The sequence below is a fragment of the Triticum aestivum genome, chromosome 4B (assembly GCF_018294505.1).
Source record: "Triticum aestivum cultivar Chinese Spring chromosome 4B, IWGSC CS RefSeq v2.1, whole genome shotgun sequence".
NCBI classification, from domain to species: Eukaryota; Viridiplantae; Streptophyta; class Magnoliopsida; order Poales; family Poaceae; genus Triticum; species Triticum aestivum.
Genome location: NC_057804.1, coordinates 550,907,926 through 550,930,084, shown reverse-complemented (window position 1 = coordinate 550,930,084; position 22,159 = coordinate 550,907,926). Strand labels below are relative to the sequence as shown.

At 42.3% G+C, this 22,159-nt stretch overlaps 1 protein-coding gene across 3 annotated transcripts; it reads left to right on the top strand.

Annotated features, from left to right (window-relative positions):
* The first annotated feature begins 17,725 nt into the window (after nt 1-17,725).
* LOC123095193 (uncharacterized) lies at nt 17,726-20,608 on the top strand. Of its 3 annotated transcripts, none has more exons than XM_044517001.1 (10): nt 17,726-18,231; nt 18,379-18,681; nt 19,121-19,228; nt 19,326-19,367; nt 19,455-19,553; nt 19,635-19,727; nt 19,838-19,951; nt 20,050-20,082; nt 20,165-20,215; nt 20,298-20,608. In XM_044517001.1, exons 1-10 carry the CDS (start codon nt 17,923-17,925, stop codon nt 20,397-20,399), a joined length of 1,254 nt encoding a protein of 417 aa, XP_044372936.1. In that variant the 5' UTR covers nt 17,726-17,922; the 3' UTR covers nt 20,400-20,608. The 3 variants fall into 3 exon arrangements, with proteins under 3 accessions (XP_044372936.1, XP_044372935.1, XP_044372934.1); XM_044517000.1 differs by having other exon boundaries at nt 18,370-18,681; nt 19,638-19,727; XM_044516999.1 differs by having other exon boundaries at nt 18,370-18,681.
* The last annotated feature ends 1,551 nt before the right edge of the window (nt 20,609-22,159 follow it).

The window sequence follows — 22,159 nt, the reverse complement described above, 5'->3', positions numbered from 1 at the left end:
CGTTTATTTTAAAAAGATTAGTTTTTCATGTTCGTAAAAAATAGAATAACATCAAATAAAAAATAATAAAGAAACTCAATGTGTACAAAAAAGGATTTATCCATTTAAAAAAAAGATTACTTTCGCAACCATCGGCGCCGCCCCTCATCCCCCTCCCCGACCATCGACGCCATCCCTCACTAGCACTCCCTTCCTCGTTTGTAAAAAATATACGAGAAAGGATTGTCCCCATTTCAAAAAAAGAACCCGAGGTTCAAAGTTAAAAGTAGAGAAGTTCATTGTTTATTACAAAACCAAAAAGGTTAAACTAAAAAACAAAGCAGTCCAAAAGGATTATAAAAAATAGGTTTTCATCGATACAAGAAAATTTAGAAGTTCAAATTTAAATAACGGAAGTTCATTGTTTATTAGAAAATCAAGAAGGTCAAATAAAATAAATAGAGCAGTACATATTATATATATAAAACGAGTTTTCTTTGTTTCTTTAAAAATATGGAAGTTCAAATTTAGATAACAAAGCGGTTTAGTATTTATATCAAACTAGGATTTTCCTCCTTACTTAATAATTAACCAAGGAGTTCAAACCAAAAAAAGAGAGTAGTTCAAAATTTATAGAAAAAAATGGAATTTTCTTGTTTTCTACAAAATCTAGAGGTTTATATTAAGAAAATCAAGAAGTTCAATGTTTATTACAAAATCAAAAAAGACGAATTAAAAATGAAATAAGTCCAAAATTTTTATAAAAACGGATTAAAAGAACCAAAATTTTCCCAAGAATAAAACTAAGAAGTTCAAATTAAATAAGAGAGAAGGTCAAAGTTTATAAAAAACTCAATTTGTGCTCGGGGGAGCAAAAACAAATAAGTTCAAATTAAATTAGCAGAGCAATTCGAACTTTGTACAAAAACATATTTATCCCATGCCTAAAGAGTAAAAGCCAAGAAGTTCAATTTTTTTATAGAGATCCGTTCGAACATTTGAACAAAAATTGGTTCTATCAAGTTTCTTAAAAAACATATTTATTTCTAAGAAGTTCAAAGTAAAAAAAGAGAGAAGTACGACGGTTAAAAAAAAGGTCAGATGTTTTCTCCTTACTAAAGAATAAAATGAAGAACTTCAAACCTAAATAAAAAGGAAAAACTAAAGAAAATTCAAATAAAAACCAAGAAGTTCAAATTAAAAAAACTCACATTTTCCCCAATACTAAAGATTAAAACCAATAAGTTCAATTTTAAAAAAATGAAGTAGGTCAATGCATATTAAAAACTCAATTTTTCTTGTTACTAAATAATAAAACCAAGAAGTTCAATTTTTAAAAGTAGAGCAGTTTAATACTTATTTGAAAATGCAATTTTTCCGGTCACTAAAGAATAAGACCAATAAGTTCTATTCGAAATAATGAAGAAGTTCTATTAAAATAAACCTATAAGTTCATATTTAAAAACGGAGCGGCTCGGTGTCTATCAAAAAGTAGGATTTTTTCGTTACTAAAAGAAATAAAACCAGAAGTCCAAATTAAAAAGATGGAGAAGTTCGATGATTATAGAAAACTTAGATTTCCCTCGTTATTAAACAATGGAAAACAAGAAGTTCAAAATTAAAAAAATAAGAAGTTCAACTTTTTAAAATAGAGCGCTTCAAAATTTCATAAATAAGATTAAGAAAAATACTAGGAAATCCAAATTAAAAAGATGGAGAAGTTCGATGATTATACAAAACTCAGATTTCCCTCGTTATTAAAGAATGGAAAACAAGAAGTTCAAAAACTAAATAACAAAAAGTTCAACTTTTAAAAATAGAGCGCTTCAAAATTTCACAAAAAAAGATTAAGAAAAAAACCAGGAAGTCCAAATTAAAAAGATGGAGAAGATCGATGATTATAGAAAAGTCAGATTTCCCTCGTTATTAAAGAATGGAAAACAAGAAGTTCAACTTTTTAAAATAGAGCGCTTCAAAATTTCATAAAAAAGATTAAGAAAAAAACCCAGGAAGTCCATATTAAAAAGATGGAAAAGTTCGATGATTATAGAAAACTCAGGTTTCCCTCGTTATTAAAGAATGGAAACAAGAAGTTCAAAAATAAAATAATAAGAAGTTCAACATTTAAAAATAGAGCTCTTAAAAAATTCATAAAAAAGGATTAGGAAAATCAGATTAAAAATTCATAAAAAACTCAGATATTTTCATGTGCTACACGGTGTGCATTTTGTATTAGAAAAGGAATAAAAAAGCAAAGACTAAAAGTTTTGGTGTTATAAGTTCAAGTCTTCCGTCAGAGAAAGTTAAAAAAAATATTTTGAGAGAGGTTTGTACTAAAAGAATATCATTTGTGTAACACTAGCGGAATGGATGAGAAAATTACAAACGAAAATACAGCATAGAAGTTCAACATGAAAACAGCAGGAAGTTCAACTACTACTGTGAATGAAATTCATATGATTTTTTTCTTTAAAATCGTCGCGAGTATGAAAAAACGATCAACACAGGAAAGTTGCATGTTTACATCAGCTTTCCACCGGTATGTTACATGCTCAATTCCGGTGAGTGTTCTGGTGAGTGGATGGAGAGCTAGGATAAAAAATAGCACGTGAAAAACAGAGTGAAGTTCAGGTACGCGCACCAAGAAGTTCAAGTTCTTCATGCGATGCATTTTTGAAAAATCTGTTTCGCAATAAAGGCAGAACGAATGATCCTGCCGTTTTTGAAATTTCTTCAAAACGGCTACGAATAAGACAAAACCATCAACATGAAAAAGTTTCGCATTTTCCGTAGCTTTTCAGCGGTATATTATTTGTCCAATTCCGATAAAGTTTGTAGAAATTACGGCAAAAATACATTTTTAGCCATTTTTAAAATCGACTTAAAACAGTAAGGAATTGAGAGAAACAATATATATAAAAAAGTTTCGCATTTCCTCATTCTTTCCAATGCTGTATCATTTGTTGCATTCGGACGTACAGTTAAAAAATTAGCTTGAAAATACAAACTCGGTAGGACTTGGACCATTTTCTAAATTACTCTGAAACCATTCAAACTTAGAAAAAAAATTCATGATGAAAGAGTAGCGCATTTTTATAAGCTTTTCAACGCCATATCATATGCCTCCATTGGATTTGCCGTTTAGAAATGACATCGAAAAAACAAACTCAGCTGTTCGGTTTACGAAATTTTACGTTTTTTCAAATTACTCTTTAACCATAAGGAATTAGAACAAACTTTCAACATGTGGAAGGAGCGGTTTTGCAGCAGCTTTCCAACGCCATATTATATGCCTCATTCCGATAAAGGGTTTAGAAATGTGATCGAGATTACGATTCACGTTTTTTGTGTGAAGAAAAAACGGTTTTCAAAACTGCTCTTAAACCGTTTACATTTTGCGAAAAATTTAATTTGGGGCATGATACTCGTGTCCATAGCTTTCCAACGGTATATAGCAGGCCCTATTTGGGCAATGTTGCGGGAAGTTCAACCTAGCACAGGGGGAAGTTCACGTCGAATAACTCAGGCAGTAAAATCGCAAAAAACGCGAGTTCTTCACGACCCGAGTGCAAAATCCGCATATGAGCGAGATTCCTATCTAAAACGAGTATTTAGTTGCTAACCGGTTTAGAAATGCGATCGAAAATACGATCCACATTTTTTGTATGAAGAAAAAATGGTTTTCAAAATTCCGATAAAGGTCGAGTTCGTACAGAGGGAAGTTCAGGCGCGTGTACAAACAAAAATACGTCACAGAAGTTCAACGTGAAAATAGCATGAAGTTCAACTACTATGCTGAATGAATTTTAGATGAAAAACTTTCAAAATCGTCGTGAGTATGAAAAAGTGATCAACACGGGAAAGTAGCGTGTTTACAACAGCTTTCTATCGGATATCAACCGCTCAATTCCCGTGAGTGGGATGGAGAGCTACGAGCAGTGGATGAAGATCTACGAGCAAAAAAATCACATGAAAAACAGAGTGAAGTTTAGGTACACACACCGAGAAGTTCAGATTCTTCACGCGGTGCATTTTCGAAGAATCTGTTTCGCGGTAGAGGCAGAACGAATGATCCCGCCGTTTTCGGAATTACTTGAAAACGGCTAGGAAATCAGAGAAAACCATCAACAAGAAAAAGTTGTGCATTTTCCGTACCTTTTCAACGGTATATTATTTGCCCAATTCCGATAAAGTTCGTAGAAATTACGGTGAAAATACGTTTTTCTCGATTTTCAAAACTGATTTAAAACCGTAAAGAATTGGGAGAGACAATACATACCAAAAAGTTTCACATTTGTTCAAGCTTTCCAACGCCATATCATTTGCTGCATTCGGACGAACGGTTAAAAAATTAGCTCGAAAATACGAACTCGGTAGGACTTGGACCATTTTCTAAATTACTCTTAAACCATTCAAAATTAGATAAAAGTTTCAAGATGAAAAAGTAGCGCATTTTCATAAGCTTTCCAATGCCATATCATATGCCTTCATTGGATTAGCCGTTTAGAAATGACATCAAAAAAATGAACTCAGCTGTTCGATTTACGAAATTTTACGTTTTTTCAAATTACTCTTTAACCATAGAGAATTAGAAAAAAAATCAACAGGTGGAAGGAGCGGTTTTGCAGCAGCTTTTCAACGCCATATTATATGCCTCATTCCGATAAACTGTTTAGAAATGCGATCGAAAATACGATTCATGTTTTTTGTGCGAAGAAAAAACGGTTTTTAAAACTGCTCTTAAACCGCTTAAATTTTGCCAAAAAATTATGTTGGGTCATGATATTGGTGTCCATAGCTTTCCAATGATATATAGCAAGTCCTATTTGGGCAATGTTGCGGGAAGTTCAACCTAGTTCATAGAGAAGGTCAGGCGCGTTACTCAGGCAGTTCAGGTTGTGATCAGAATATTATTCTGATCCCGTGATCAGAATAGTGTTTATATATATATATATACATATATATATATATATAGTTGCTTGTGTTATGTCCTCTACAGCATTCTTTTATAGCTATGTCTTCATTCTTGAATCTTTATTGATCTAAGTGAATGTGATCGGATCCTAACCTATTATGTGCTTCTACCTCAAACTCTATCTGTCCAAATCATACACATTCTATTGAAAACTGTCGATTGTCTTCTCTGAGTCCTTGTCAGCAGAAGACAATCTGACAAACATTTAAATCTGTTTTAATGTTGTATCCTTATTGCCTAAATAACGGAGAAGCCGGAACGACCACCCAACAGTCCAGGCGTGCGTGGGAACATGGAACAACTTTCAATGAGTTGCATGTGTGCCACGTGTCTCTCAGATGTGAACTGCTAGGGGCACCTGCGTAATTGCGTTGCGCCGCCCTCCTCCTTCTTATAAATACTCATCTGTGCGTTCAATATCTATTCTTCCACCTCGCCACCTTGCACAAACCCTAGCGCCTCCGCTAGCTCGCGTCGACGCCGGAGACGAAGCGCTTAGCTGCCGCAACTTCTTCGACGCCGTCCTCACGCTGGCCGCAGACCTCGTCCTCTCTGTCGCTGTCGTAGGTGTCTTCCGCCGCCAAGTTAGGGCGCGGGAGATTGAACTACTCAGCCTCTCGTCCAACCTTATCTAGCAATTCGTCAGCGGTAATTAAATCTTACTTTTACTGCCTTTTTGATCCGTCAAATCCATCCACTTCAACCAAAAGTGGTTTCTTCACTTCCAAATCTGGATATATCTTCTCCCGCATCTCATACCATGCCAAGTATATTCAGTTATGCTTCATAACTAGTTAGATTTCTCACTTGTACTTACATGGATTCGTACAAATCTGGAACCAACTCTCTCCAAATAAGTGAATGTCTTCGCACTATGAGGTCCATGTCTTCAAAACTGATTTATCTTCAAAATCTTCTAAGAACGCATATGACCTCTTCCCCTTCCCTTGCATCTCTAATGTTGTCACAGGTACATGTCCGTGGGAGAATCCCTTGGTTCTCATAGTATGCATTCATTTGCAGAATACTTACAGCGTCACATTGAATCACCTGAAGCCAGTTCTTGTCTGACTAGCAGACAGAAGCCATTCACTATGTTTAAGCCAATCAGTCTGAATATTATGGCTTCAGAGAAGTCTACACGCAAGGGTGGTAGGCAACATCGTGGCAACACTGCACTCGATCTGCCTCCTGATCTGTATGAGCTGTACAAGTCAGATCCTGAAGAAAACTACAACCAGCGCAAGAACCAGATTCAGTGGATCCGAAGATATTGGGATGAGCAATGGTTCAAGTACAGGTTTTTCACGCTTGAATATGCTGAAAAGAATGCCATCAAGCACCCATGGGGTGACTACCTATACCGCTCCTTGGTGCCAAAGAGCAAGGCTGAAGCCATTGAGTAAAAATTCTATCCTTGCATGGTCAGAGGACCACAGCCTGAAAATGCCGACCCATCTTCTCTATTATGGCATTGTGAAGACAATCTGTTCAAGCACAACTATTAGTTTGCTAAAGATTCATCTGCCAAGAACCACAAGGAGTTTGGCCTCAACATCAACCCTTGCCCCTCTGCTCCAAGATCTGATGGGACACATGAAGCTAATGAGAACAGAATTGGCCCCTTCGCCAATTTTGATGGGCTTCTGTCTCACATTGTTGCTCAGAGAGCAGTTGTGGAGCAATCTGATGGTGAAGCTGATTCTGAAGATGCTCCCTCACCTCCAAAGGAGAAGAAGACAGAGAAGAAGGCAAAAGCTTCAAAGCCATATTCTTCACCAAAAGCTTCAACTAGGAAGACTCTGAAGATTGCACCGCCTGAATCCAGTGTGCAGTCTAAGGACTTATCTCACGTGTCCAAGAGGACCAAGAAGCCATTGCCCAAGAAGGCCACTGGGCAACCCCTGACACCGTTTGCTGTTCTGCACAATGAAGATGAAGCCATTGATCTGTCCAGCGATGAAGATCTTGGTGATGATACTCTGGAGATGCTTATCAAGAGCAAGCAAGAGGCAGAAATCTTTAACAATCTGCCCCTCTTTGATGTTGATATTCTGAATAACTTCATCGATGAGTGGTTCGACGACCAGCGCATCAGTATTGATGATCTTCAGCTTCCAGTGGACATCAGCGTCACCTTCCATGGTGCCATTGCTAGTGAGTTGGCCTTGGCCAAGAAGATTGTTGAGCTGAAAAACAAGATTGACTATGAGAAGGCCCACTTCAAGAAGAACATGGCTAAGCTCAGCGTGGCAGATGTTCAAATCTTCAATAAGATGTTGCACGACCTCAAGGAGGAGTTCCACAAGAAGCGTACTGAAGCTAAAGGCTCATGCAAGCGCATGAAGTATTTCGCTTAGAAATGCGTTCAAGCTCACAATGAAGCTGAGAAGCGCAAAGCTCTTGGGCGCCCTGGTATCGATCCCAGGATGGCTGCCAAACAGAAGAAGCCTGCTGAGACCCAAACTGCACCAAGGCGGGAAGAACCTCACATTGTCTTCCCTGCCAGTATGACAAGCTTGAAGCCTAAGGTCCCCTCAGCAGCCTCAGAGTTGAAGAAGACAAGGGCAACTTAAGACGAAGCCAAGAAGCACAAGCACAAGGATGCATCTGATGATGCCCCTTCCAAGAAGAAGTTGAAGACTAAGGAAACTAAGTCTTCAAGGAAATAGCATGCTGCGGCCTCTCACCCACTCATTGTTGAACCCATCTCAGTTGCTCCTCCTGCTGTCACAAATCAAGAACAACGTGTTGTGCTCCACCAGCCTGCTTCCACAGAGGCTCATGAAGATGAACAAGTTCCAGCTGTTGACCTCAACGCATCTGAAGACATTGGTCGTGAAGACAATGTTGTTGATGATGAAGTCCTTCCTCAACTCAAGCACCATTTGGTATCATCGCCTGCTCCAACGAGCAGTGAACATGTTAGCATTGGTCGTCCTTTGACGCCAATCGCTCAAGATGATTCCTGGGCTGAGCGCCCTCAAGAAGAAACCCCAGTTCATGATAAAACACCCCGTACTCCACCAGCACCAGTTACAAATCAAGTGCTGAATGACGACAACTACATGGAGACCACACCATCATCAAAGGCATCGCCCGTGTTTCAACGGCTTCGCAGAGGTCTCATACCATCTGTCTCCATGTCAACCATCCCAGAAGAAGATTCACAACAATCCAGCTCAGTGGCACATCAAGTGTTCCATGAAGAGAATCCTTCTATGATGGTTCTAGTGTCTGAAGCCAAAGCTGCTGAAGACATTCCGGCTGCATCAGCCGATGAAGAAGAAGAAGAAAGAAGAGAAGAGAGAGTTCCCACACCCCTGCCCCAGATCAAGTCATTCTCGAGGAGAATGTGATTGTGCAAGACCCTTCGGTCATTGACCAAATGGAGGTTGAGAACAATGAGGCTGCCACAAACACTGTTGAAGCCAATGACCCTGTCTTGGCTGAATATCATGTGGAGCCTGAAGCTAATGTTGTGCCTGAAGCTAATGTGAATCCTGAAGCTTCTGTAACACCGGTCCCCAGCGACGGCGTTGTTCCTCCCCCAAGGCCTCACACTATGGAAAGGGACTTCAATTGTGATGGGGAGCTGGTCACAGTTCGGTGGCCAATCTTGGTTCCTCCCATTGCTCCCGACCCTAATAAGATTATCACGTGGAGTAGCGACCACAAGTTCAGAAGCCTAACCCAAGGCTGCCAAGGCTTCCAGGTGCTGCTACATCACCAGGATCATTCAGTGTAAGCAGCTTCAGGGCACACAATACTTTCTTTGACAAGGATAAGAACCCATACTCGAAGCCAAAGATCTCTTCAAATCGCTTCTGGAGCCATCAACAACGCAGCTATTACTCTTGTGTCCTCTACAATCAAGAGAGAATATTTCCTCACATGCGTCTTGATTGTGAAGCTATTGCTGGGCTCCCCTATCTTGAAGAAGCTCTGGACTGCTTTCGGGATGCTGGTCTTCTGCAATCTGTCACTGCCAAAGAGCACTGGAATGAAGAGCTTCTGCTGCAGTTCTATGCTACTCTTCACATTCGTGGCTACAACAGGGATCTGAAGACATGGATCCTCAAGTGGATGACAGGATATGTGCACAATGAAGACAAAGCTCAAGACATCATCGAGCTTACCTCCCTGCCCACTCCAGGTGAACTGTATGAGCCTGGTTGTTAGCGTCACAGAGAAGAACTACAGAGCATTTTTCAGAGGCCTGAACCCAATATGAGTCAGATGCTCAGCATGATGAAGACATTGCCTCAAGATGCAGAATATCCCAAGGAATTATTTGTCAAGGACCTCGAGTACTTGCCCCGCATAGTCTACCATATACTGAGGCATACTCTATGGCCAATCAAGGGACATTCTTCTGAAGCCACACTTGAAGGAGCCATGAAGACTTTGGTCTTCTATATTGTCAATGGCATCAGATTCAACTCCAAGGATTTCTTCATTAGACAACTTGCTGCATCTGGGATTGATTTGTTTGGCCTGAAGTTTTATGCTCCATGAGTGATGCGCCTGATCAAACTTCATTCTAATGTCGACTATCAGCCTTCAGCATGCAACCATCTTGTTTTTCTGCCTGAGGTTGATCTGTCAGTTGAAGCCATCTAGCCCGAGCCTGCCAAGGAGCCTCTATATCTTCATAATGTTGATCATCAAAGCTTCACTCTGCCAATAGAAGGAGTTCATGTACCAAATGCTACTATTCCTGCTTATCCTCTAGCTGGCAATGTGCATATGCCTCATCGAGCAAATACCGAAGCCATTGCCGGTACAATTGCTCAAAGGCCTCGAAAGCGTTCTCGTGTACGCAATGACCGAGAGCTACTTGTGGCCTTACATCAGAAGCAGGACAAGCACCACGACTGGCTAAAGCGTCAGATGCATAGTCTCTTGGTGGATGTCAATCGCATTCGCAACCTGGCCACCAAGAACTCATTTGCTGCCCATGAGTATGCGCGGCGGTCCTGGAAGAGCCTCACTCTGCTGTGTTCTGAAGACGATCTTCGTGCAGATAGCTTCACCGAGAGCTTCAAGTTTGATTCCAGGCCTCCACCAAATGCAAGCTAGCGCCACACTCCCTCTCTTGAAGATTCTAAATATCCATATTTAGCTGCAACTGTTGTTGCGAATGTCGTCGATGAAGAAGACGATGCCATTTCACCGACCATGGCTACACTGCATCTTGACACTGCATCATGCCCTTCTGCACCACCAAACTCCAACGTCAAACCTGCTCCACCATCTGCTCCTTTTGGGAACGAGTAGTTGCTCTATGTCTTCAAACCTTTTTGGTCATTACTGACAAAAGGGGGAGAAGCATATGAGTTGATAGTCTTCAAGCGGGTCCTTATGGGTGGTTGCATTATTTTGCCAAGTTTTTACAACTCTCGTCTTTTGATACATTTGGTTCTTTGAGTTGTAACACTTAAACTCGATGGTCGTCTACTACTTTTTCTGCTATTCTATGTTGCGATGATAAATTCCGCATGAAGTCATTATGTAGACGTCCATTTTCCATTATGCATGTCACTATTTTCATTATATTTCTATATGCATAATGTATTGTCTTCACACTTTGAAGATGGCCTCCACAAAGCAAAACCTGCCATGTGCATTTGCATTCAAAGCAAATCATTTATATGCACATCTTCAGGGGGAGCCTCGTCATATGTATGAAGATAATACTCACAACACTAAACTTTCACATACTTTTATCCCCGTTGAAAACTTCACCCAGTTTGTCATCAATCACCAAAAAGGGGGAGATTGTAAGTGCGTCTAGTGCCACCCCTAGTTTGTTTTGGAGTATTGACGACAAACTTGGTTGAGGGACTAATGTGTTTGTGAGAATTGCAGGATAACACAGGTAGTAATCCCATATTGATTCAGTTTACCTACCAGAGATGACCCCTAAAAATGTGTGAAGGCATTGATGACAATGGTGGTCTGTGAAGATATTCATATTGAAGACTATGACAAGAGAAGACATCGCATGAAGACTATGGAGTGCGAAGACATAGTTGTTTCGTAGTTTCCTTTTCTTCTTTGTTGAGTCATAGGAACCACCATACTGTTAAGTGGGGTCCAAGTGAACAAAGTCAGAGTGACTGAAGTGATGCTCAACCAAATCCTATGTCTTCAAGCGAAGACAATGAGAGCAAATCTTATCCAGAGCTGGACGAGTCAGCTCTACCTGTAGCCCAAGTAAAGCTGTCACATGTGTTTGAAATCTGACTGTTGGACACGTGTTAGTTCCTTAGTGACACAGGGTCATTTTGGACAAATCAGGTCGAGTTGCCTCCTGGCTATAAATAGCCCACCCCCTACACCATAAATTGGTGGCTGCTTAGATTTAGTGCACGGTTTTTATCGTTTGAGAGCAACCCACCTCCGAAGCATTTGAGAGAGTAATCCTTGCGAGGACAAAGCCCAAAACACCCAGAGCCAAAGAGTGTTAGGCATCACTGAAGTCTTTCTGTCCGCGTGATCTGAAGACTTATTACACTTGAGGACTGTGAATCCTCCAGCCGTTTAGGCATGGCGTTCTGAGCATCCAAGAGTCATTGTGGATTGCCGATGAACAAAGTCTGTGAAGGTTTGGAAGTCTCCCTTGAAGACTTACCAGAGTGATTGGGCGAGGACTAAGTGTTCTTAGCTCAAGGGGAATAAGGTGAAGACGCGGTCTTCTGAGTTGAATCTCAGCCTCCCTAACCAGACGTACAGTTGTCACAGCAACTGGAACTGGTCCAACAAATCCCTTGTCCTCTCCACGCAACTGGTTCTATCTTTCCTCTCTTTCTTTACTTACAGTTTGTCTTCGTGAAGTCTTTGCCCATTTGCCTGATCTGATTGACTTCACTGTGTGAAGACTATTTACTGTTTGGCTTCATACTATCTTCCATCCTGATCCATACTACCTAGCTGTTGATAGTCTTCGTGCTTGCACTACATTGTTTACTTGACTATGGCTTGTCTAGTGTAGTCTACCTTCCGGTGCATATCAATAGGTTCATTTCTATCGGTTGTCTTCAAAGCACCCATGTTTTGAAGACTTTCATAAAAATCGCCTATTCACCCCCCCCCTCTAGTCGAATACTAGCACTTTCACTTTAGCCAAAGTGAACGAATCTGAGGTTTGGCATTCACATCTTTGTCACATAAATTTCAGTTGTATGACATGGCTAGCTAAGATGGAATTAATCCCGAGTTTCACTTTAGCCAAAGGCTCTAAGTGCCATGCGTGTGTGCAAGCTAAGCAACCTCGTAAGCCTCACAATCTTGTGAAGGAGAGACACCTTGCACCGTTAGAGCTCATACATTCAGATCTCTGTGAGATGAATGGTGTGTTGACTAAAGGTGGAAAGAAATACTTCATGACTATGATTGATGATTCCACTAGATTCTGCTATGTGTATTTGTTAAATACTAAGGATGAGGCTCTACACTACTTTAAAGTCTATAAGGCTGAAGTTGAGAACCAACCTGAGAAGAAAATAAAACGAGTCCGGTCTGATCGTGGTGGAGAGTACTTTTCTAATGAGTTTGAATTATTATGTGCAGAACATGGTATTATTCATGATATGACGCCTCCCTACTCACCCCAGTTAAACGGGGTCGCCGAATGGAAAAACCGTACTCTAACTGATTTGGTTAACGCCATGTTAGATACATCAGGTTTATCCAATGCATGGTGGGGGGAGGCTGTATTGACAGCATGTCATGTCCTGAATAAAGTTCCCACAAAGGATAATGAAACTACTCCCTATGAGCAATTGGAAAAAGAAAAGAACCACACTCTCTTACTTGCGCACTTAGGGCTGCTTGGCGAAAGTCAACGTGCCGATAACCAAAAAGCGCAAGTTGGGACTAAAGACTGTGGATTGCGTTTTTCTTGGTTGTGCCAAGCATAGCGTTGGCTAAGATTTCTAGTGGTGAAATCTGATGTACACGACGTGAAGGTCGGTACGATCATGGAGTCTAGGGATGCTACATTCTTTGAGGATATTTTCCCCATGAGAGATATGCAAAGCACTTCTGGACTGGAATCTAATGAGACTCTTGAACCTGCCATTCTGATGGAATATTATGAACATAAAAGTGATGAGAGTTCCATGGAGGATGACGAGGAAGCTCCTGTTAGGATCAAGAGACAAATGACTGCAAAGTCTTTTGGTGATGATTTCCTCGTGTATCTCATGGATGATGACACTCCCAGTTCCATTTCAGAAGCTTATGCATCTCCGAATGCTGACTACTGGAAGGATGCGGTCCGTAGCAAGATGGATTCCATCTTGGCTAACGGGACCTGGGAGATCACTGATCGTCCTTATGGTTGTCAACCATTAGGATGTAAGTGGATGTTCAAGAAGAAGCTTAGGCCCGATGGTACTATTGAGAAGTACAAGGCTAGGCTTGTGGCCAAGGGTTATACCTAGAAACAAGAAGAGGATTTCTTCGACACTTACTCACCTATGGCTAGACTGACAACCATTCGAGTGTTACTCACTTTGGCTGCCTCGCATGGTCTTCTCGTTAACCAGATGGACGTTAAGACGGCTTTCCTTAATGGAGAGCAAGACGAAGAAATTTACATGCAGCAGCCAGATGGCTTTGTAGTAAATGGTCAGAAGAGAAAGGTGTGCAAGCTAGTGAAATCCTTGTATGGCCTGAAACAAGCGCCTAAGCAATGGCATGAGAAGTTTAACACTACTCTGACCTCTGCTGGCTTTGTTGTTAACAAAGCTGACAAATGTGTATACTATCGCTATGGTGGGGGCGAAGGACTTATACTTTGTCTGTATGTCGATGACATACTGATATTTGGGACCCACCTCAAAGTCATTGAGGAGATCAAGAGTTTTTATCTCATAACTTTGAGATGAAAGATCTAGGCGTGGCTGATGTTATCTTGAACATCAAGCTACTAAGAAACTCTGAGGGTGGAATTACACTTTTGCAATCCCACTATGTTGAGAAGATTTTGAGACATTTTGGATATTCAGGCTGCAAACCTTCTGCAACACCATATGATCCTAGCGCGAGGATTCGAAAGTTCGAAGGCACGACTGTAGATCAATTGAGATATTCTCAAGTGGTTGGTTCACACATGTACCTAGCATGTGCTACTCGTCCTGACATCTCATTTGTTGTGTGCAAACTGAGCCAGTTTGTTTCCAATCTAGGAGATGTGCATTGGCATGCTGTTGAGCGAGTGATGCGTTACTTGCAAGGTACTGCGAACTATGGGATTCACTATTCTGGGTACCTGACGGTATTTGAGGGGTATAGTGATTCGAATTGGATATCTGATGCTGATGAGATGAAAGCCACATGTGGACATGTCTTCACACTTGGTGGTGGTGCTATTTCCTGAAAGTCTTGCAAGCAGGCGATCTTAACCAGATCGACTATGGAAGCAGAACTCACAGCATTAGACACATCATGCATCGAAGCGGAACGACTTCGAGAGCTTTTGATGGATCTGCTGGTGGTTGACAAACCAGTGCCGGTTGTCCTTATGAACTTTGACAATCAAACAGTGATTGCCAATGCTAAGAGTTCAAAGGACAACATGAAATCCACAAAGCACATAAGAAGAAGATTAAAATCTGTCAGAAAAATAAGAAACTCCGGAGTAATAGCGTTGGATTATATCCAAACTGCTAAGAATCCGGCAGACCCTTTTACGAAAGGGCTATCACGGATTGTGATAGAAAATGCATTGAGAGTGACGGGTATGAGACCCACGTAAGTTTCCATGGGGGTAACCCAACCAATGTGATCGGAGATCCTGTGAATTAGGACCTAGAAAAACAATCCAGCGGTCAACTGAGGAGAGTATCCTTAATAACCCACTCCGCTGGAGATGCAGTACTACTCTTAATTCTGTAAGGCAGGCTGACTTTTGTCTTAATGTGTTCCAAAGCTTGTGTAAGCAAGATGCTAACCTACAGAGCATTCTTTGGAGGAACACACCTATGTGAGCTCACAGTCTATGAGATTGGGTGATCTCTAGGAAGCTCATGAGAAGGTACGGAGTATAACTGATAAGCTCCACCCGTGGGGTTTAGCCTTCGGCAGCCACGTATCAGCTAACAATAGGCGAAACTTCTGCACGCCAAACTGACAATTCAAGGCATAGTCCATTGTTCAGTTGTGAAGAAGTCTAATCCTGTTGCTCTAGGTGGAAGTTCAACTTAACAGTCTCCATTGAAATTTCTGATATATCAAACATTGTTTGGAACAGCTGACAAACTTATGCACCTTGAGACCTGGTGGGGGATTGTTGAATCATGGATGGGCTTTAGGCCCATATAAACAATGATTCCTACTTAATCTTAAGGCCCATGTATGGTATGGCAGGTGGTGGGAAGTTTAGTCCCACCTTGCTAGTTGAGGAGAGCTGAGACCCCTTTATAAGGGCTGCTCTACCACTTGCCATTGGGAGCTTGGGAAGAGGAGTGGTACACGCGCGCTCCTCCTCCTCCATCGCCCGCCTCGCCATGCTTTGCCTCGCCACGACGCGCGCGCGTCGTGGGCTGCGGGTTGCCGGAATGAGCCGAGCCGGAGCTTATTTTTGCCGCTCAGGAATGAATTAATTAATCAGGGATTAATTAAAGAGTTGCTAATAGGTGGGCCACTGTCCGAGACGTTGGACTGTGGCTGACTTGTGTTCCCGGGATTCATCGACTCCATTCGCGGGTGTGCGACCATTCTCCGGGAACGACGACTCCCTTCCCGGGAGTGTGTTGACTCGGTCATGGGCCTCCGCCCAAGCCCACGACGGACTATATAAGAAGGCTCTAGCCACTGGAGTGACCTAGTTCAGTTCACTCACTCCCTCTCGCGTAGCCTAGCCGTCATCTACTGTTCCTTGCTCTATGCTGTCTCCGGCGACCCCATCCCGACGACCGCGTGCACGGTTGGTCGGAAGAGCAGGTGCCTCCGGAACCCTGCCATTCGAGATCCTTCTCAGGAGATCGGCAATAAGGTTTTTGGGGAGCGTCTCGACGCGACTGCTCTCGATCCGTCCCCAACTCCATCCGCCTCTGCTTCCACTACTTCCCCTGCATCAACACCATGGCCGACGACGACGCCGCAAAGAAGAAGGCCACTGACGAAGCCGAGGCTGCTGCTGCCGCCGCCGCGTTGGCCTGGCCAACCGGAGGGTATGATATGTTCATCCCTCATTTACTCGTGCTTGTGCTAGCCGTATATGTGCTGCTCATAGATGGTTTGCTTCTATATTCTGTACGTGCTAGTATGCTTAGGAACCGGTATGAGATGCATACCGTATTTGCCATGTTTACTGTTTACTCGTGAATTAGTTTAATTGGAAAAGTGCTAATATTTCCAACAGTACCCACCACAGATGATGCGAACCCCAACGCCGCCGCCAATGTTGCGATCTCTACCCAAGTCCGATGTAATCGCCGTCCACTGCTGCAAGCAATGTCACGCCGATGCTTTAATGCAAAATGGGTCTGGCCACAATTCGCAGCACCACGTGATGTGCAAATCCCCACCAAATCTAGCAAGCGACACCACCATTGCAATCCAACACCATGGACGACGTGCTTGATGCGAAGGTGCTGATGCTGCAATGCAACATGAGGCTGGCTGACAAAAACCATCTACTACAAAGGGCGGTTCTCGGTGCTGCAATTCCGGTAGTCGCTCGCCTCATGATGTTTGTAGGTCAGACATGGGTGCTTCAAGGGGGCCTCCACCGATGTTCCGAGGACTTGGCGTGCATCGATGGTGTTGCCAACGGTTGACAACACATGGGTATTGCGTTGCAACACGCAAGGAATAAGTTCTGCGACGGCGGTCGGTCCCCATAGGGATGCGCGGCACGACGAGCCAGAGTTGTCTACTTGCGAGCATTCAGGGTGGTTGGACGGAGATGCGAGGATGACATTGCGAGGATGCGAACGCACACATGTGACGGTGGATGTGCAAAGAGAAGGACTACTTGTGATTTTCACCCAACGGTTACGAGTAGCCTAATTGGGAGGGTGGCGAGGCAGCTGATCCTCACGCGAGATCAAACCATTGACGCCTACTGCTGACCAATAAGAAATTGCGACTTTACGGTACACCTGGTGCACATGGTCATTTTCTCATCTCTAAATAGATTAGGAAAGTTGTGAAAATGACCTAGCTCAGATGGTTAGGTTCATGTGGTGGAACCAGCCGACTAGAGTTCAAGTCATAAAGACATTGGTGCGCGTATTTTTCTAAATTTATTTCAGTCTTTGCGACGACGTTCGTTCTATAGGAGGAGACGGAGGAGCCGCTTCCCTCGACTATGAGAAACGTGTGATGATTGTTCATCTCAAGATACCGTGGCGGCTCAGTATCTCAAAGGTACTGTAGGATGTGCGTGCATGTGTTTATAGCGGTAAGTGTATGTGCGTTTGTGATAATCTACGACTGTACAATGTTAAGAAAATGTTAGCAAAATTTAAAGAATTACACAATATGTATCTATTTGTTTCTACCGTGCCACAAAAATAATAACCCAATTTTGTTTATAGCTTGAAAAATGGAAAAAATAAATTGAACTTTGAATAATATACTGAGCTAATTTAAATCAGGCTTTGAATCCAACCCGTCATCAGTAGCAGCACTAGATTTTCTCAGATTTGTGTTCGGAGTTCTAACTTGGAATTTTGTAGTACCACAAATACACATTGTATCTATCCATATACTACTTTTCGGATTCTTTTAGCTGTTTCTAAGACACACGTTTTTCAGTTTGGAAGCATCGGGGGTACTCCATAAGTGCCAGGGCCACAGAGACCGGACTCTCCCATGGCCGATTAGGTTAGGGTTTCGACGGTTGCCGCCGCCGCATCCCGTAAAGGGGTCGGCGTGCTCGGGCACGAGCGGAGGGCGCTGTGGGTGTGCATCCCGAAAAGGTGGCGGCGGGCACGGGCTCGAGCGGAGAGATGCCGCACGAGCATGAGCACCCTGCAGCAGAGGACATCCCCGAATCTGATCCCGACGAGTGTGTAGGAGTACATGTCAAGAAAGCAGAGTTGCACATACGAGATATACATGAAGCGAAACTTTTGATCCAAGAGCTGAATCGATCGGGCGTGGGAGAGGACATCAGCGATGAGGAGTTCCTTGCTTACTTTGACCAGCTGGCTCCCGGGCCTCCGTGGATTGATCTTAGAGCCGGGCTGACAGAAGAGGATCTCGGTCAGCAATACGTCGACCATGCACTGTGCCGCTTCAGATATTACAAATACAAGGTTCAGTCCACAGTTCCATCTTCACATGCCATGCATTACATTGGCAGAATTTACTTGTCCAATGCCTGCATTTGCTGGATTATTTGACCTCCTGTTTGCATTTAATTTGATTTTCTATGTCATCTCATTTGTCTACAGTTGCCACAGCCCAAGGAAGAGCCGCATGGTGATAACCTTCTGGAGGAGGAAGAGGACGATAAGGAAGAAAGGGAATATTTAGCTACATTGACAAAGAAGCAACTTCTATTCCTTGAGGAAGATGACGCTACATCGGAAGAGGATGATAACCTTATGGATAAAACTGAGGATGATTGTAGTATGGAGTTTCTTGAGGAGAAGGGATTTTTCATTAGCTTTGAAGAAGACGGAACACTCGATTGGTTTTTCTACTCTGCTTACTGCGAATGTGCTTCCCTGAGTGACTATCAACGCCTAGTCCTAAAAAATTATGTGAGTGATCCTCAATTTATATTTGTGGTCAATTGTACTGGCACAACTGTCTGGCAATCACACACATTATGCAGCCTCCAAAACTACCATTCTTGTTTAGAAAGAAGTAGAAAAATGTAGCAGGACCAAATATAGTGCCAACAGATAAAATCTTTCACCTTGTTCCTTAGTCCTCATCACCTTCATCTTTTATGAAACGGCTCACTGATTGACTCTTTGACTCTGTCTAATGATTTTGTTTTGTTTTGTAAGCAACCGAATTGTATTTTCTGATAAATACTAGCCACTTATTTATTCTTTTTATCATATATGGTTAAAAATTGTTTTTTTCTTTCCAGCTTCAAGCCTTTAGTTCAATCAAATCTTTGCTTAGGTTATGTATTGCCTGTCGTTCTAAAAATTGCTAAGCAATTGATTTTCTCTGTCCTTTTCAATGTAGGGTGGTACCGAGTACAGCATGTGGAGTGTCTACCCTAGCTACCGTCATAGCTATGATATTGAACGAGAGTATCTCAAGTACTGCCAGGAATTATCCAAGCAACTGAAGGTATATGCATCAGAGATCATGTTAAGGAAATCGTCTAATTTTGTTCAATGCTTTCAAATTTCTTTGGACTTACAACTTTCTTTTTCTCTGGCAACAGTGGATGGAAGATTATGTCGATATTTGCCGCTCATCCGTCAAAGTAAGTATGGCGTTACAAAATTCTTGGAATGACACTGTTAATTATCTGTATATCTTGTAACACCCTCATAACTTTGTTGTTGTTCAGTGGGGTAAAATATCTTCCCGAGGAGCATTTCAAGCAATTAAGATTGCTGCTACTAGCTTTCCCAAGATCACTCCTACTTTAGCTTACAATGGCTTTGATGTAGGATCTCTCACACACATGAATTTAATGTAGCTTACAATGGCCTATATTGTATCTGACAGTTGCATTCACTTGATTTAGGAGTATAAAGAGCGCATTTGCTATTATCATACTTGGTTTAAGGAGTATGATCGTTTGTACTTTGAGATTTGGCGGCGTGTCACAAAGGGAACGGTTAGTGTGTTATGCGCAACTAAGCAACTACTCAATGATGGTTCATTGTTTTCGAATACATTGTATATGCTTATTAATGCATGGCTTTTCCCTTGAATAATGTTCAACAGAGTTTCAGAAAGGCTATGGAGGATGTTTGCAAGATGAACAAGTTTCCAGTACGACAAGGTTTAATGCAAACTGCCCTGGACCATGAGTACACCATGACGTTGATGGAAGAGGACGTACGTTAGCTGTTTTGATTAATAGATAATTTGCACTTGTAACTTAATATTCTTCTCTGTGCATATATGCTTATCTCTATTCATCTTCCTGACTTCAGTTTCATACCTGCACGGCAGCCATTCGCCCTGGAGTAAGTAGCGTCTTTTGTATGTGACATGCAGGTGCAATTCATTGAAATATTTCCTTCTGATGTATGGTCTGCTTGCCTTCAGGTTAAAGAGGATAAAGCTAAGGAGTTGATCGCAGACGGAGTTAAAAAGCTGGTACTGTAATTTGTGAATTCACCTCTGCATTATTCATGCTTTTGAAAGATGATTTCCCTAGTGAAATTCTTCTCTTTTTTAGGTTAATATGCCCAAGTCCTATGAGGATTATATCAGAAAAAAGATAGAGATCGCATGCATTACTGGAATTCTTCCTTCTGAGAAGACTGAGGCAACAGTATAATTAAGATTCTGAAGAATGAGATAATTGGCAAACAAGCATTGTTTATAAGATTATGAAACTGAACCACCCATTGTCATGTTGTACTGTGCTTCCCACATGTAGTTGTGTGTGTAGAAATGGCAGTGACCTGTAAGATACTGTAATAGATCATTTATGCAGTCTGAGCAATTTTAGCAGTACTACTTGACATATACACCCTCCGTTCCAAAATGTGCATAGACATGCTGCATAATGTTCCTAATTATTTTTGCAACATTGTTCGTTTGCAATTTTGCAATGATCTGTATCGACTTGTAGTTAGTAAACTAAATCTTATTCAAAGAAACACAGTTTTTGGCAAAGCATGGGGTGTTGGCTAGGGTTGTAACTCTTAATTAGCATATAGTTTTTGCGGTTACACAATTAGCGTATAGTACATTGTTTGCAATTTTTAAGCTATGTTAAAATGGTGAATAGAAGTGACTTCTGCTCCAACTACACCCATCTAACAGCTCTTTCGGACGGTTGCTTGGATCTAACATGCGAGCCCCTCATGTTAGTTTGCTGTATGCTAAGAATCAATGCTACCGAAAATGTCACTGCAAATGGAAAATACTCGGCCTGCTCTGCTTATGAGATCTAGTTCGCTGCATGGATTGAGCAGCCCGGGACTGGCTATTGCTGCAGAATAGAAATTGGACTGCGGACAGGCTGCAGGCTAGAGGATGGCCACACAATGCCTGATGTCGGCTGTGTGATCAGGAGCCCGAAACTGCGGAACATATCACACTGCGATGCTGCTATGCGAGAGAGGTCTGGTACCTATTCCAGGGTACAAGTGACAGGATTTACAACGTGGTACACTCTACAAACTGAGTTTCAGATTGGTGGAACAGGCTCTATATGCATCGCGGTGCGCAATCCAAGGCTGCGAAGGAAACATCCCTCTCGGCATACATTGCTTGGCATCTTTGAAAGGAACGGGACAGAAGGGTCTTTGAGAATGCTGAGATGGCGTCAAGAGCCTTGGGGCGTGTTTGGTTGCAGTAGTGAACAGTAGCTGCATTCATAGCCTTCTCAACTCAGCCTGACTATCCAAATGCATCCTCAAATGCACCATCTGCAAGTTGTTTGTTTGTCTGCATGCCCTCTTGCCTGCATAGGCTGAACCACACTGTCTGGTGTTTGGTTGCCTGCATGTTAGTGGACAAACCCAAGGCATGGTGTTTGGTTGTATGCAACGCCTGGTGTGTGGTAACCTCTTTGGCTAGTTGGTGAGGTTACCAGCACACTTCGGCACAACCATGTAGCACACATCATAAGCAGAGCAGAGTATAAACAGAGGATCAACTACTTAACAGCATATTTCAGATAAGCAGTACCACACTTTATAACAGTTCAACACATAAACCATAAACAGTTCAGAGCAGACTCGATAGTACTTAGGAAGGAGGTGCCCCAGCCCTAGTCCTTGGCGGCGAAGGCTTCGTCATGCTTCTCGCACTTGTTGACGACCTCAATGCCATCATCGTCGAAGATGATGACCTTGAGGGTGTCGGGAGTGAGGAGCTTGAACGTCACCATGTAGGCGATCTTGATCTGATGAACGGCTGGGTAGGTGGCCCAACCCTGATCCAGGGTCACCCTGCCGTTCATCAGCTTCACCGTCACCTTCCAGGAGCAGCCGATGTTGTTCCTGAGCTTGAACTTCGTCGGCACCGCGACGAAGTGCTTGGTGAAGTCCAGGGGCATGGGGATGCACTCAAGCTTCCGTGCAAGGA

Bases quoted from the DNA above. Each gene is read 5' to 3' on its own strand.
- LOC123095193 (XM_044516999.1), top strand. From the start codon at position 17,923: ATGCCGCACGAGCATGAGCACCCTGCAGCAGAGGACATCCCCGAATCT. The intron at 18,682-19,120 runs GTGAGTGATCCT...TTTTCAATGTAG, and splicing joins GCCTAGTCCTAAAAAATTAT to GGTGGTACCGAGTACAGCAT. The intron at 20,083-20,164 runs GTAAGTAGCGTC...GCTTGCCTTCAG, and splicing joins CGGCAGCCATTCGCCCTGGA to GTTAAAGAGGATAAAGCTAA.